Genomic DNA, 14,306 nt, shown 5'->3' on the forward strand with positions numbered 1-14,306 from the left:
CCTCTTTCAAGGTGGCAGGAAAGGCACCTTCACTCAAAGAAGCATTTATAATCCCCTGGAGTCAGCCTCGTGTAACCTCCCGAGAGGCCAGTACCAACCAGGAGGCACACGGGTCCAGTAAACATGTGGCAGCACTAAGCCTACCCAGAATCCTGTCCACGTCCTTGGGAGCCACATGGTCAAACTCTTCCCAGATAATATTCTCAAGACCTACCCCTGTCTCCCCTCCTGGAATCATCCAGTCGGAGTCCAAGCCTTCCCGAATCTGAGCGACTTTATGCAGGAATTGCACAAAATCCTCAGCTCAACCCTGCAAGGGATCTTCCCACGCTCCCTCCCGAAGAAGGGAGCAGGTCACCCTAAACAGAGCAGCTGGGTGATTCTCTGCAGATGCGATAAGAGTGGAAAAATAGTTGAATTTTTGTCGTCTTCCTCAGATGGAACACAAATATAATTTCAGAATGACTCTATTAGATAGGAATCTTAAGAAATGTGAAAATAAATTTGATGACTATAACTGATTTAAATGAATAAAGTTTCTGACATGCAACATGAGCTCAACAGAAGTGTTTTACTATTGATTTTCATTGGTACTCAACATCTGATACATCTCACTGCAGTGTCCAACAATCAATAGCCAGTCAGCATTCCAGTGATGATCATTTCAAAAAGAGCCCCTGGAAGCTCCTTCAGTTTCTGTCCTAGGGTACAAATGTCACTATTTTTCTCATTCACCAAGGAACTGAGAAAATCACAGTCAAAGATATGTACTCACGCTTCTTTGATAAAGCGATCTACTTTGGATAAGAAATAGTCTCTTGCCTAAACAAATTGCTGAAAACCAGGAACTTAATTGGAGTAAATTGTAAAGGACTGACATTTTAGGAAGATAAAGCAACAATGTGATTTTTCAGTTTTTTTTTCTTTTTAATAAATTTACAGACATTTCTAAAATTCAGTTTTCACATTCTCCTTATGGGGTACTGAATGTAGATTAATGAGATAAAAAAATGAATTTCATCCACTGTAGAATCAGGCTGCAGCACAACAAAATTGACAAAAGTGGAGGTAGTCTGAATACTTTCTGAATGCATTGTATATATTCTAAGATGGGATAATTCTGGTTTTAACAATGTTTCATTCATTTTTCATCTCACAAAATTATGCATAAGGCATAAATATAAATTATGAAAATAACCATAATTTCAAAAAAGGGTCAATAAAACAGGAATATTAAAAAGATGAGTTTTGTGTGTTATTTATTATCATCATTTTTTTTCTCTTAATGAGTTGTTCTCTGTTGTTTAGGTCTGGCCTAACAATTATTATATAACATTTTGGGAAATATATACAGCCCAGCAATCCAACACTAGAGACCAAAATAGAGAAAACCTCCACAGCCACCATGTATTTGCCTTTGGTGCTCAGATAAGATGGAACAAAAGAGATCCACATACTGCAGAAGATCAACATGCTGAATGTGAGACATTTGGCCTCATTGAAACTGCTGGGAAGATTCCTGGAGAAAAATGCTACTGTGAAACTGGCAGCTGCCAGAAAACCCATGTAGCCCAGAACACAGTAGAACATGGTAGATGAGCCTTCATTGCATTGCAATATGATTTCTTCCCTTTCTGAATGTGTGTCAATGTCAGGAAAAGGAGGAAATGTGATGAGCCACACTGTACAGATGCCTGTCTGAATCAGGGAACAAGTAAGAACAATGGAGGTGGCCAGACCTCTTCCCACCCAATTCCTCATCCTGGATCCTGGCTTGGTGGCCATGAAAGCCATAACCACAGTGATGGTTTTTGCCAGCACAGAAGACACGGCCACTGAGAAGATGATGCCAAAGCTAATTTGTCGGAGGAGACATATTATATTTCCAGGTACAATGAGAAACTGCAGCGAGCAAAGGAAGCAGAGGAGGAGGGAGATGAGTAGAACATAGCTGAGATTTCGGTTATTGGCCTTGACGATGGGAGTATGGTGATACTTCAAAAATGTTGCTAGCACTGCAAGTGTGCAGAGAGAAAAAAAAAGTGCCAGAATGACTAGACTTACTCCTATTGGTTCTTCATAGGACAAGAAAGATACTTTCTTGGGAAGACATGAATCTTTGTACTTGCTTGGATATTGATCTTCTGGACATTTAGAACAAATGTGCACGTCTGGAATGTAAGTATATAATTTTTCTATGATTATTTTCTATAGTTGTTTTATATATTAGTTTTATTCATTTTTTTATTTTAAAATAATAAATAACAAATAAAAAATGGAAAGGTTATCATGATAGCAGTAGATACATTACCAACAAAAATCCTTAGCAATTGCTTTTGTGTTATAGAATTATTTTTATGTATTTATTTTATTGTTTTAAAAATAATAACAGGAACATAAAAAAGGAACATAAATAAATAATTATGATAGAATACATACTGTCAGTTGCAAACAACCAGGATCATTCATTAGATTCAAATCACAGAAGAGTTTATTATTGCAACCTGTATACAAGAATTTAGTCAACTAACAGTCAGAATAAATTGGTGCTAAGAGTCAACAGAATTGGAGGAGAGCAGGACTTGGGTCTCTTATGGCAATGCAATGCCTTCAACCTGTTTAACTATCTGCCTGCTCTTCTCCTACCCATACATTATCAACAAATATGCATGACAAATGCTTTTTTAAAAAGTGACAATGACACATCAAAACAAAGTAAAAAATGGTGATATTATTATTATTTACTTTGGTATCCAAACTCCTATTGTTTAATTCACTTTCTCCTGTTGCATTTATGATTTAATATGGAAAAGTTAGACTGTGATTTTCCTTCTTTTAACATTCTTTTTTTATAATGGTTTTTATTATGTGCCTTACATTGTATCTAAAAATTTATTTCTTTTGTCATGTTTAATATGGGTAGAATTCACTATGTGATTTTCTAGATAGTTTTATTAAAAATAAAATCACTCTTATTAAAATAAAAATTCAATATAATGGATTGTTTTGCTATCAGCTCATTTCTTTTGATTTTGTGAATTTTCTAAGACGCTTTGACTAGGATAGAATTAATCAACTAATACAATTTTAACAAGTGTCTGTGATATTCCATCACTGTGTTTGGAATATGTCATGTTGTTATGGGATTAGTTTGCCTTATTTATTCTGTTTTTATTTAGCATTACTTGAGCCACAAAGTATTCTTGTATAAGACAGTGACATATAATTTTATAAATTAATACATTAGAATAAAATAAAGATGTTCTAGGATAAAATTAAATAAATGTGCATAGTCACAAGTACAACAGATCTTATAGTGGATAATTTGATACACAGTTAAGAAAAGGAAAGAAAAGAGAGAGAGAGAGACTGAAAGCATTGGTATTATTTTGATCAAATCCTGTAAATGCTTGAATTATGTAAACCAGATCAAAATAATTTTTAGAAATATTTAGAAACATTTATGCTAAAACCTAAATAGATCAAGTAAATGTTTGTTACTTTGATATGTACAGTACTACTATATATAGTACAGTATATCTGTGGTTTCACCAGCTTCTTAAAATAAGCTCTGCTTATAATGCTTCTTACCCTTCTGGCTTGAAATTTTTTCTTCAGGACATGGAAAACAATCATAGCAGCAAAATGGCTTCCCCTCCTGCTTTTTCTTGAAATAACCAGGAAGGCAGCTCTCAGTGCAAACTGAAACAGGTAAGGTCTATCCAGTAAGTAAAGTAAGAAGGAAAATGTTAGCATAGGTATTTGAAAAAAGAGCTTAAATATCTTGATTAATTGATAATTTTCAAATTAGGGTAATAATTTTTAGTATTTGCTTTTCTCATCAATGTCATCATTAAAGCTCTCAAGAATGGACTGTTTTCCTGTTCCACTAATAGTATACATATAGATATAAGTAGAATAGAACACAAAAACAGAGTTGGTAGTTCTTCTTTTCACTAAACTACATATACTCAATTCTAGCAACCATTCTTCATATGTTTTAGCCTCCTGCCCCCAGTCATCTTTGTTGCTCTTTTCTGTATTCTTCTTCTGAACTGAGAAATATATTAGGCTCCAATTATGATGAAGTTAATTCAGTGGGGCTCATAATAATTGAATTATTGATTAATAATTAACATATTGTATAGGTTTATTTTGTTAAAAAAACAGAATCTAATGCTGGAATACAATCAAAGCCTTTACAAGAGGTTGTAATACATATGAAGATGATAGAGATAAAGGAGGGCATTATCAAAAGAAATTGCAAAGTTTGAATGAAAATTCAGTTGCATGCTGTCTCACGAGCACAAGTTCAGGAATGAAACATCACAATCAATTACTTTTGGAACAATGTCTGCAAAACAATTTATTACATTTATTACAGTTTCTACTTATACTGCCCTGGGATCTCAAGTAATGCAATCCCCAAAATCTGGATGGCACATCTACCCCCATGCTCATTCTCTCCTGCCAGATTAAAGTTTTTATTGTTACAGAGTTGAGATATAAAGGCAGGGATACAGGGCAGGCATATCAGGGCAGGGATGATTGTTAGACGAAGATCTGTCTTTCATACTTCAACGCAACTTTATGTAGAAGTTAAATAGGGGAAAGACAAACCAAACTTGTGGCAAACCTATGGGGGTTCATCTCAATTCCCATACACATAGAATAGATCTACCAACTCAGGAAGCAATATCCCCAATCCATAATTCCTGCAGGAATTCCAAAACCAAGGACACCATGGTTCCATGTATCTTAATTTTAGATGAAATAATTTCATTTTAATTATTGGAGAAAAGTGGTTTATTAAGATTTTTTATTCATTTCACTAGAAATCCTTTATTTAGCATGACTTATTTAAAATTCTTAATTTATATTTTTCCTCCTACATTTAATAAAATCAATTTTATTCATTATTATCTGAATAGAAAACTAAAGTATCCACTAGTAGTTTAATATTACAAAATAAAAGTAAAGATTAAGCATTCTCCTATCCAGTTTTGTCTTACTCTAGGGTGTGGTGCTCATCTTTGTTTCTTAACCAAGGGAGCAGCATTATCTGAAGACACTTCCATGGTCATGTGGCCAGCATGACTATACATCAAGATACACAGAATGCTGTTTCCCATTGAAGTGGTACCTATTTATCTACTTGTATTTGCGTGCTTTTGAATTGAGCAACCTGTCAATATTACAAGGGTCTTTATCAGGTATGCTTGACATTGAATGTGGACCGCTCATTTAGCAGTTTGTGAACTCCTTTTTAAATTCTTAGAACATTTTGTTCTTCTAAACATTTTTTTTTTCAAATAAATCATCGACTTCTTTCTATAAACATTTTAATGCTTTTTTCCTAAAATACCCGTCTCTGAATGTTATTTCAAATACCCTGTTATAAATAAAAGCTCAAAATCTTATTTGCTAAAATAATTTCTATAATATTATTTCTACGTTAAATGACATTATTTCTATGTTAAGTGACATACAGTTATTTTTTTGGATATCATCCCAGTCATGCAAGCAAAAAAATTCAGAACCTACTTGGTTGAAAGAGCTGTGCCAGGTGATGGCATCATCATGAATAGTGATTTTTTTCTCTTGAGCCCAGGGATCCATCTTCCCCACTTTCACTCTATTAAAGGATTGATTTGGAAATGTGACCCAGTTTGTAATATCAAATCCAACTATCAATTCCCGCCTCTCATCAAACTGAATTCTATCCCCAGCACTATTATTAAAAGAGATCTCTTTCAGAAACTGGTGGAGCTGAATATCAATGAATACACAAACAGAAAATAGAATCAGTAATTAATATGCTATTTTTGCTAGCAGTTACATAATTGATTTGCAACTGCTACAACAACTTTTGCAGATGTTTTATTTGTCCTCAGCATTTAATGCATTCCTTCAATCCCATTATATAATTTTACTGACAAACTAATTTGTCACTGACAAACTAATTTTCCTACAAGAGCATTCCCATCTTTATGTCCCAATTTAATTTAAAAGGATAACAAATTTAACCTGGCCCAAATTTTTCAGCATTTAAACATGCTGTCTAAAAACAATATAAACAATATAAACTATAAAAGTGTACAGTCAACAGAGTTGAGTGGCTAAAATAAAAAAAAAGAGTATAATTTCCTGTCATATGGCAAAACCATATTTCTTATCTAGCAAATATTACTATCAGTAGCCAATATTATTTAAAAACTGAACAAAATGCAATCAGCCTGAAACCAAAGTATGTAGGATTATCCTTGGTTTTTAAAATGTATGAGTGGCTTAAGAGTCAATGTTGTCCTTATTTTTGCCAAGTTCCTATGATAACTGGAACTTTAAAGAATTGGTGCAATAGGGTAAAACCAGCATCAAAGAACCCATGGAAGAGGAAGGAGGCCAAGATGAAGGGATAGGTGATATAAGAGATTGCCAGTTTGAGCCCAAGTGAGATGTCAAATGTGTCATCAGTTTCAATTCCCTTCACAAGAGATCTATATCCAGTCCACCTTGATTGCCTCCATTGCCTCTTATCTATCACATATTTGATTTGACCATTGGTAGTTCCAATTCTTGTAGAGAGCTGTAGCATACATTAAACCTATATTCTTTTGAACTTTCCAGATTCCTGATTTCCTTCACTTGACATTTAGATTGTAAAATGCAAACAGAATAGGAATCTGAAAAGTGATGTAACAAAGGCCACAAAACACATCTTTGACTGGTGAAATGGCATGAACAGTTACAAGTCATGTATAAATGGTGAATAAATAGAGCAGATAGTTGGATTTAGTAAAAAGCATACAAAAATGAAAAATTGACCAAAAAAACCCAACCTAAAGATAAAATGATATTAGGAAAGCAAAGGGTAATCTGGAGTCTTAATATTTATTGAAAGAAACAAAGTGTATGTGTGTAAGAGCATCCTTGTTACCTAAATGAAATGGGGAGTTGAATGTGTTTGTGAAACACATGAAAGAGTCAAGAATGAAGGATCTAAATAAACATGAATTAAATACCAGTAAGGACATGAAAATAGAGATAAGTTGAACCATTGAGAACAAATGAGAATTGAATCACAGAAAAAAATTATTAAGGAGTGAATGAAATGACAGAAAAGGGAAGATCAGAAATTCATGAACAAAGGAATTCAAGGATGGTAGCTAGGATGGTTTTAAGGACAGAAAGTTATAGAATAATACAGTAGATGTAAATTAAATTTACCTCTATTCTCCATTTGTATTATATCTCTGTCCCTTCATTATTTTGGTTTACTGTAATTTGTATGAAAAAATAGTAGATTGTATATGCATGGTGGTTGTATGTAGAGAGAGAAAATGGAAAACGTATAGTACCTGCCATGGCTGTTGTTCCTGAATACTCAGTTTCCCACTATTCAGCATTCCATTGTGTTTTTGTTCAATCTGCAGGGCATGTAAAGCATGAGCTACAGCATACACTGCATTGTATATATTGTAACTGTGTCCTGTCATGCTCATTTCATAAAAAGCACCTGGAACATTCTCCAATTTCTCCTTCAGAGTGCAAATGTCACCATCTTTGTCATTCTCCAAGGGACTGGGAAAGGAACATTCAAATGCATTTACCCACACATCTTTAATAAAGCCATCTTCTTTTGGTGAGAAATGATCCCTTGCCTGAACAAAATGCTGAAATCCAGGAATTTCATTGGAGTGAACTGAAAAGGACAATGAACCTTGAATATCTTGAATATCCCAGCTCCTTTGGTAAAATACTGATGCAAGATCCATTTGGGAGGGCATGATCCACACTTTACCTTTTGGCCCCATAGACAAATCTTCCATTTTAGGAAGATGTAATAACAACCTTAGAAGCATAAGTGTTTTTTCATAGACTATTACTGCATTGGCTTTGCTGTTCATAGAAACATAAAACGTTTCTACCAGCCATGCCAGTTCCTTGAATAATGTACTGATATAAAATGGTTTCATTCTTTTAAAAAAGGCAATGCAAATGCTGTGAAGAGGAAAAGTTGAAAAGGCCATCCTAACAAATCTTCCATCATCATCTTCTCTCACAAGGATCCCAACCCAAGTCCACTTGAAATGAGCAAACAGCTGAAGAAGTCCCTGATATATCATGTTTTCATCTGGGATCATCTGGTAGAAGGTATATGACTCACTTTGATCCAGCATCTCTGGGTGTGACCCATATATAAACTACAGGAATGAAAAAATCATTAGGAACTTAGAGAAGAGGGGAAAAATGAAAAAAAAAAGTTTAATAAAATAGTGGCCATACCAAAGCTGCTTTAATTTGGCAGGTAATCCTCAAGTATCTAGCAAATTTTGGATTCTGTCAGAACTTATTTTACTTAAAAGAACAAAAAGCTATGGAAAATCTAGATAGCTTACTAAAAAGCAGAGACATCACCCTGCCAACAAAAGTGCATATTGTCAAGGCTATGGTTTTCCCAGTTGCAATGTATGGCTGTGAAAATTGGACCATAAGAAAGGCTGAGTGCCAAGGAATTGAGGCCTTTGAACTAAGGTGCTGGAAAAGACTTCTGCGAGTCCCTTGGACTGCAAGGCGATCAAACCAGTCAGTCCTAGAGGAGATCAACCATGACTGCTCCTTAAAAGGCCAGATCCTGAAGATGAAACTCAAATACTTTGGCCACTTAATGAGAAGGAAGGACTCACTGGAGAAGAGCCTAATGCTGGGAAAGATTGAGGGCAAAAGAAGAAAGAGACAACAGAGAATGAGGTGGCTGGATGGAATCACTGAAACAGTAGGCGTAAGCTTAAATGGACTCCAGAGGATGGTAGAGCACAGGAAGGCCTGGGGGAACGTTGTCCATGGGGTCACTATGGATCAGACACAACTTCGCAACTAACAACAACAACAAAGAATAAAAATATTGTTTTCTATTCTTCATATAACATATGTGTTATTGGTGATACTATATTTTAGAGACATTTCAACTTGGTATATATATATATACTCTGTGTTGCTGTGTTTGTCAGCAGAAAAAAGACCCAGAAACTGGTGAATGAGATTTCACAGAACCTAGGTCTGTAGAACAACTAAGTTTACGTAGGAAAAACCTGGCTAGAAAGAATATGCACATAAAAGCCTACGAAAAAGGCTTTTATATATATATTTGAAATACAGCTCTTTAGAGATTGATAAATTAAAGTTTAATTTGCTTTCAGCATAACCCTTTATTATCAGCCTTAGAATCAGTCTATTAATTTTTATTAATAATTCATTATCTGTATTCTCTCAAATTTTAATACATTGGCTTTCTTTATGCAGTTAATTAATGCAAACTAAGCACATGTCAAACACATACTACAATGTTTCCAAATTACACAGATGTAAAAAGTTCATTAATATCATGATGACTTCATAGGATCTCACAGCTCACCACATAACTTACCTGTGGAAGTTTGTAGATCCTCAAAATATCTGCCATATCAATGGAGATTTCAGAATAAAGAGCCCCAATAACTGAGACCAAATTGTTCTTAATTCCACACGTATAATTGGGGATCATTCTCTTCAGAGATGAAAAAAGTTCCATTGTAGCATGATAAATCCATTTTCTACCATAATTGTCAAAAATATTGATGCCCAAAGTTATATTGGGCAAGATCTGAGGGTTTTCATTTATCTCTTTGACAGCAAATATCAAAGCCAAAATATGCTGATAAAACTTAGTTTGGACTCTGGAATAAAAATTATAGGTTATAAAAGTAACTTGTTATGCTTAACAAAAATGTTGCAATGCATTTATGCTTCATCCAAATGTTTTGTTTTTGAAATCAATAATCCATGTTTCATGTATTATGTGCAATGTATGGCATATATTGTAGCTTTGCATACTTTCCAAATAGAAAATACAGCTTTTGACAATACTTTTTTTTTTAGTAATCTGACCTCATTGTAAAAACTATGGATTTCTGAGTTCATTGATAAAAAAGAATATATATTTCATGAACAAATCAGTGCACTTAAAAAGGAAATCCTAATTACAATGATAAAAATGCCCTAAAAATCTCAGTATATCCTAGAAATATTCCTGTAGAAACATGGATTCTTTGAAGATCCTTTTATTTTATTTTTTCCCTGCTAAAAATGTTGGTTTACTGAACAACAGGATTTCTGTGACATATTGTCATGATCCTCTAATATTCAGTTAGTAAATTGAAGTAGTTCTTTCTAATTCCTTTAAAGATCTCATAGAAATTAAACAGGATGAAACATTTGAACTACACAAATAATACACTTTTGTCATTGTAACTAGCTTTGGTCTGCTTAGGATTTTCACAAATACAGATATAACCTGGAATCTCTTGCACCACAAGATGAGGTGGGACACTTACATGACTTCACCATTAAATGAAAGATGGGGATCTTCCAAAAAGCTTTCTAGTTCTGTAGGCATGAACATAAGGGAAGTAATGCCACCAATGATGAGATCACCAGGTTGGAAGTAGTTATGAGAAATAGGGAGAGGATCACCAATAATGCATTTTCCCATGTCACATATCCAAACCATATGAGATAAAAGCAAGAGGAAGATGATCATGGTCATTATGCCAAATGTATAGCTACAGCAGAATTTCTCTACTAATGATTAAAAATCTCCAAAAATATACTATTATTTTTGGAGCCTGACTACCCACCATCACACTATTCACAACTATTCTGAAGCCTTGAATTCACCTTATTTAGAATAAACCTGATAGGATTTCATCTGTTTTAACTCTCAAGCTATAGATAAGGAGGAACAGCTAATACTGATATTTTTCAAACTGTCTCAGTCCTTGTTGGTTATATGTTTGTCAAAGCAATGTTAGCAACAGCAAAATTAATAACAGTAATTTTGATCATTACAGATGCCTAGAAGAACTGTCATTATATTTCCATTTCTCTGTGATACTTGAAACTTTTTCTCACCTGTACACCACATATCAGGTGAATAGAACAATAAAGGACATCAGTTTTAAATGAGCCAATGAGATAGAAATCAATAGAATGCAGGAAAAAGGGGTGGAAAGTTTCGAGGAAAAGGGTGTTAGGAAAGTTTTATTTTCATCTGCAAAGTCATGAACTTTCTGAGTAAAAAGCTAGAATATTCAAAGGAGACTATCACCTCAGAATGGAATCCAGACAGTTTCATAGTAAAGGGTTGAGTTGAAATCAACTGGCCTACCCCCCCCCCTCATCTTCCAATTTATGGCAGATCCATTGTTGGCCTACCTAATCTCTATCTCCCCAGTAAGCACAAATGTTCTATCTGGTGTAATTTCAGAGCATGATTAATTAACATTTTATCCTTTGCTGCCTACTCCCTGCCTATATGTGCAACACTTCTGGCCCCTTCTGCCTTTACCTCACAGTCTGTAAGACTTCTGGCAATCCTTTCAGGGATGTTACTACAGGATAATATCCACTCAGAAGAGCAATCCATTATTAACCAATTAATAATCCTTCCCAAGTCTTTGAAGTTTAAGTTGCACTTAATTTTATCACAGGGCATCTTGGCACTGTACATCTGGGCCACAGATATAAAGAAATGGTTGCCAAGTTTAACAATAACATGCCAAGCCTTGCAACTGAGAAAGTGAGCAATTTGAGAATTGAAGATGGGAACACATATTTTCCACACCTCAGTTTTGGAACTCCTAGATGCCTTCCAAGTGAACTACAGGATGCTGCCTATCTGCTTACCTTATCTACCTACTAAATGAAGCTATTATATAACCAAGCCAGCCTGGTACTCTGTGAAACCAAGTATTTAGGAGGATTAAATTATGTCAGCTCTCAAGAATAGATCTGTGCTCAGTCAGTCAGTCAGTCAATGGACATTATTTCATTCATGGCAATATCAAGAGGAAAAATAAGAACTTAATGTAATCAGTTTTGAAAGTTTTGATTTTTCACTTCAAATAGAATACTTTCTGCACTATTTTAATGGCACTTTAGCTTTAGATGCTTTCTGAATACAGATTTTTGGTTGCTGGATCCCTGTTTAATTCTCATTGCCTATTTTATTTTCCAAAAAGGAGACAGAAACATTTTAAGTAAATATTAAAAAATTACCTTGACGCTACTATCCATGTTATTTTCACATCATTTTGTCAAAACAAGGAGAAAGTGGGAGAGGAGGAAGCATTGACCAAAGAAAAATACTTTTTGATGTTTTCTCATGATAATCCACCCTTGAAACTTTTCTCAAATCTTGAATCTCAGTTTGGCTTGAATTACATCTTTGTGATTTACTCTTGAATCACAGATTCAGACTCTTTTTGCATAATAGACAGATATTAGCTAGATGAGCAAGCAGTCAAGTCAAAAGTAAATTCATACACATTTTAGACTAATCAGGCAGTTGCCAGAACTCAAATATAGCTCAAAAGCACTCAAATAAAAGAAAAAGTAATATGATTGCTTTGTTTTAAATAATATCTCAATGAATCCATGCAGAGAAGTACCAAATATTTTATTTTAAATCTTAAATTGAAGGAAGGAATTTTTAACAGCAGGGAAATTGAAAGGGGGGAATTCCATTATTGTTGTTTTAGTCTTTTCATTATTAATAGTTTCTTTATCTCAGGCCTCAGAGTAATGAAGTAAACATTTTGTAAAAATATGCAATGGAGCAATTCAGCACTGAAAACTAACATGAAGAACATATCTGCAGGTTTCTTCGCTCTTTTCTTCAGCTTCTATGATTAATTTACCCTCCTTCTCTTTCACAGAACAGCTGTATTTAGGACTTGGAAACAGTGGTGGGATTCAGCCGGTTTATACGAATTTGGGAGAACTGGTACCTAATTTTTTGTTGAGTTCTGTGAATGGTTAGGCGTGTTCCAGAAAATCTGTGTTTTCTGGAAAATGTCTGGTTTTTGTTCAACTTCCTTCCAGTCAGAAAAACCCCTTCCCAAAAGTCCAAGAGAGGAGCAACAGAAATCTTCAACCACATCACTCAGGCAAAAACTGTTTCAGGCAGCAGGGACAGGGCCTGTGCATAAAGCAGCAGCCCAGGGCCAAAACACCAATGGAGCATCAGAGGGTCAGGGAGTGTTGAAGCAAGTGGGCGTCCTGCCTGAAGCACCTATGCTGTCTGCCCCTTCCAAGCTAGAGCTGGAATGCTGCCATATTTAAGTGCTGGTAGATGCCAGCCTTCCCTCTAGTGGGCCTGGGCAGCTGCTGGAGAGAGATAGGACCATTTCAGCTCCTAGCACCCAGATACCCTCACTTCAGGGGTGAAATGCTCCCAGTTCGGACCGGATACCCAATCTGGTAGTGATGATGGCGGGTGGTTCGGAGAACTGGTAGCAAAAATCCCTGTGCCCCCCTCCATGACCAGCTGAGCCACGCGATTATCAGAGGCTGTTTTTTTTACTTTTAAAAGCATTTTTTCTACAACCTCTTGGGCCGAAAAAATGCTTTTAAAAGTTTTTTAAAAAGCGTCTGATGGTTGCGCTGGGATCGCCAGAGGCTTCCAAAAGCATTTTTTTTCTGCAACCTCTTTGGCCAACCCTGGTTGAATTGATTGTTAAATTATTTGAATCCCACCACTGCTTAGAACCCATAATGTTTTTGACTGCAATGCTTTTGAGTGTGATCCTGAAGAGTATGAAGCTAAATTGGGCAAGTAGTTCTTGTGAATCTAATAGAAATAATGCTAATCGCATTACACATGCTGGGTTTGTGTAGGAAGGACAGGCATAGGCAAAATCCAGATCTCAACTTGCTTAGTTCTTCAGTAAGAGTTGGAAAAAAATGCTCAGGAAAGGATTTTGGCAGGAAAATAGTTTGAAAACTAAGGAAGAAAGTACCTTGAGATTAGCAATACCTTACCTTTTGGCTTTATAGAAATTATTTCCATTTCAGGTAGATATAACAACTATCTCAAATGCCAAACATATTTATAACTTATTATTGTAACATCAGCTGTGTTGTTATTAAATTGCATTTTCAAAGAGCTACAGAGAAATCAATTTATGAAAATTGATCTCTCTTACATAACTTCCCTGAACACTGGGAAGTTATGTAATTCTGAAAAATATATATATAGATAGCTAGAATTTCTCAAAGTTACTGTTTTCAAGATGAGTTGGATTGGAATTCTGTATAGGCAAACAACAACAACAACAACACTGGTTAAAATAATGTGAATGGAAAATTAGAGAGTGTTCGTTGAATATTTTTATAATGTCACTTAACACCTAGAAGATTGAATATGGTAAGAACGTAATCCAACAAAAGATATTTTAACATAAATGGAACATATTTATATAAATATA

The 14,306-nt window shown here is 34.9% G+C and overlaps 1 protein-coding gene across 1 annotated transcript; it reads right to left on the reverse strand.

The window, feature by feature from the left end:
- Positions 1 to 1,233: 1,233 nt before the first annotated feature.
- LOC117668679 (vomeronasal type-2 receptor 26-like) lies at positions 1,234 to 10,585 on the reverse strand. Its single transcript, XM_087893586.1, has 6 exons — positions 10,374 to 10,585; positions 9,428 to 9,716; positions 7,359 to 8,204; positions 5,545 to 5,802; positions 3,592 to 3,718; positions 1,234 to 2,171 (listed from the first exon to the last, which is right to left on the reverse strand). Exons 1-6 carry the CDS (start codon positions 10,583 to 10,585, stop codon positions 1,234 to 1,236), a joined length of 2,670 nt encoding a protein of 889 aa, XP_087749712.1.
- Positions 10,586 to 14,306: the final 3,721 nt, after the last annotated feature.

Source organism: Pantherophis guttatus, chromosome 4 (genome assembly GCF_059756535.1).
Source record: "Pantherophis guttatus breed Tessera chromosome 4, ASM5975653v1, whole genome shotgun sequence".
In the NCBI taxonomy this organism is placed as follows: domain Eukaryota; kingdom Metazoa; phylum Chordata; class Lepidosauria; order Squamata; family Colubridae; genus Pantherophis; species Pantherophis guttatus.